The following is a 2,827-nucleotide window of genomic DNA, read 5'->3' as shown; positions in this document are numbered from 1 at the left end:
CTGTACTAGATAAAATACACAGTCTACCAATTCAAAACTCACTTGAAATTTGGACAATAGCATGGCAGGACATATATTTAATGAACCATACAACCAGACACAAACCCAACATTTTAAGAGTTACTTAGGAAAACTAAGGTGTTCTATACTTACCCTCGCCCTCCCATAAAGAGCATTTGCATCATCTGATTCACTGCTAGCTCAGGGAGGATTCTTAGGCTTTCATTTCTTTGACATTTCCACTGCTTCAGCTGTGATGAGAATTACTGCTTTTGTGATCTCGTCCAAGTGAATAAAGCAGGTCAGATGCAGTGAAGGAGCCATTTTAAGTCACTCTGTAAACTCTACCACATAGTACTTCCTCATCTACCACCTTGTTGCCTCACGTATCAATGGAAATCAGACAGGCATTTAGGGGATTAATGCACTTTATTACAACTTAAATGTTAAAACAATGCTTACATTTCTGATCATGAAATCAGCTCAATGATACCAGTCCAACTTTATTGCAGGTAAAATGGTGAGCAGCAGGCCATTAGGATCGATGAATTCAACATGATGAACTGCAGGCAGCAGATTTAGCATTTTTCAATTTCCAAACCATCCTTGAAGAAAACCATGTATGGAGTCATACCATCTTCACGATAGTTTAACAATCCAACCATGCCATCGTGGTTTGTACTCTCGCCTAAGAAAAACTGATAGTTTACAAAATTGGATAGAATCTCTGCAATAACTGCCTGGGCATTGTCAGTGAAAGTCTTCACTCCTTCTGGATTTTGTTTCTCTATTCTTTTTTTCAGGTCTTTCATATATTCCTTGATGTAAGTTCTGTAGGTGGTTTTTGCAAAGCTGACTTCCTTCAGATTGTGGTTCAATATAATGTCAACACCACGGACAGTAGAAGACTCAGCCTGTTCACTAGGAGATTCTTGGGAAGCATTGCCACCGATTAAAGACTCATCAATCGATCCTTCAGTTCTGGAAATAACCTTCCCCTCCACCTCGTAGGTGATCTTGTAGATGTCGGAGAACATCTCGTCGCCGGAGATGATGCATTTGTAAAGCCTCGTTTCGAAGCGGGCAACGACGAGCGGCAGGAACAACAGCCGTGCAGAGCGGAGAGGAAAAAAAAGCAGAGAGGAAATTGTTGAGGCCTTGACAGAAATCTTTGAATCCTCATTGTTTTCAAGTGATGTCCCGGAGGAGTGGAGAATAGCCAATGTTGTTCCTTTGTTTAAGAAGGGTAACAAGGATCATTCAGGGAACTACAGACTGGTGAGCCTTACATCAGTGGTAGGGAAATTACTGGAGAGAATTCTTCAAGACAGGATCTACTCCCATTTAGAAGCAAGTGGACGTATTAGCGAGAGGCAGCATGGTTTTGTGAAGGGGAAGTCGTTCCTCGCTAACTTGATAGAGTTTTTTGAGGAGGTCACAAAGATGGTTGATGCAGGTAGGGCAGTGGATGTTGTCTACATGGACTTCAGTAAGGCCTTTGACAAGGTCCCTCGTGGCAGACTGGAACAAAAGGTGAAGTCACACGGGAGCAGAGGTGAGCTGGCAAGGTGGATACAGATTTGGCTAGGTCATAGAAGGCAGAGAGTAGTGTAGCCATGTAAAATGGCTGACTCCCGATTAGAATGGCCAAACCCCAATTTAAAATGGCGAACGGAAGAGGCTGATGGGAAAATCAGGCAACAGGACTCAAACAGACAGCTGCAGGTAAAACAGTGTATTCGCCTCTGGAGAAGCCAGACCAAACCGATACCTGCAGCCATCAACATCACAACACCCCAGCCATCTACATATTAATCAGCCATCCCCGGGAACAATTGCTACAAATTAGCAACGCAAAGCCGACCCAGACCTTTCGGCGCCAGCAGGAGCTGACACAAAGAAAGGTAAACGACCACCCCTCGATCAAGGAATTGCTCCAGTATTAGAGAATATCGAACCAAGGGATTGGGACCAAGTCCAATCACTTGGAACCAGGTACAAGGTCCGCCCCGAGAGGCGGGAAGCCCCTGGGGACTATAAGAATAGTTCAACTTGACCCTTCTTCTCCGCTCCGCACCCTTCGAAACCCTTGCTGAAAGAAACCGTAAGTTTTGCTCCAACGATCGCTACCAGATAGACACTCCTGACTATCGACCTGTACCAGCTTTTGAATCCCGCAGGCTCAGAACCCATTCAAAAGGCCATTCGTTTCCCTGACCTGGTGGGCCATTTCCAAAGTTAAGTATTGGCCTGTTAGAGGTAGGTAGTAGTTTAGAAGTAGAATTATTGTGTAAGTATTAATTGCTGTATATAATAAATGAGCGTTGATTAACTCTTACTAAGCGGTGTGTTGGATTGTTAATCATTACTCGGACTTGAACCACGTGGCGGTATCAGAAAGATACCTGGCGACTCAAGAGCAAAGGTGGCAGAATTTGAGCAAATAAACTAAGGCTAAAACGAGCAACATTTTGGTGACTCTGGTGGGACCCAATCTAGAAGTGGAAAACCACTCCGGGAGAACCCAAGAAATTGGAATTAGAAACCCAATTGGAAACAGAAAACCACAAGTATTCAAGCGGTTCTGATTAATAGTCATAATTCGGAAGTGTGTGTATGCATGCGTAACTAACAGGGCTATAAGGTAAAGCTGATAGATTTTGTTGCGTCAAAACTGTCGGAAGTCTGTATTTTCGGAAATTAGCGCAAGCCGTACCCGTATCTACGACACCGCCTTAGCCCCCTGTTCCAAATTTAAAAGAAGCAAGCAGATAGGAAAGATGGCCATGCAGGCAATGCAGCGCCTCATGAACCCTGAGGAATTTGC

At 44.0% G+C, this 2,827-nt stretch overlaps 1 protein-coding gene across 1 annotated transcript; it reads right to left on the bottom strand.

Annotated features, from left to right (window-relative positions):
• Positions 1–410: 410 nt before the first annotated feature.
• LOC140410573 (translationally-controlled tumor protein homolog) lies at positions 411–1,126 on the bottom strand. The gene has a single exon (XM_072498840.1). The coding sequence runs from the start codon at positions 1,035–1,037 to the stop codon at positions 579–581; it is 459 nt and encodes a 152-aa protein (XP_072354941.1). The 5' UTR covers positions 1,038–1,126; the 3' UTR covers positions 411–578.
• Between the last annotated feature and the right edge of the window lie 1,701 nt (positions 1,127–2,827).

The sequence above is a fragment of the Scyliorhinus torazame genome, chromosome 4, assembly GCF_047496885.1.
Source record: "Scyliorhinus torazame isolate Kashiwa2021f chromosome 4, sScyTor2.1, whole genome shotgun sequence".
In the NCBI taxonomy this organism is placed as follows: Eukaryota; Metazoa; Chordata; class Chondrichthyes; order Carcharhiniformes; family Scyliorhinidae; genus Scyliorhinus; species Scyliorhinus torazame.
The sequence above is the reverse complement of the archived record's forward strand: the minus strand, read 5'-3'. Positions and strand labels throughout refer to the sequence as shown.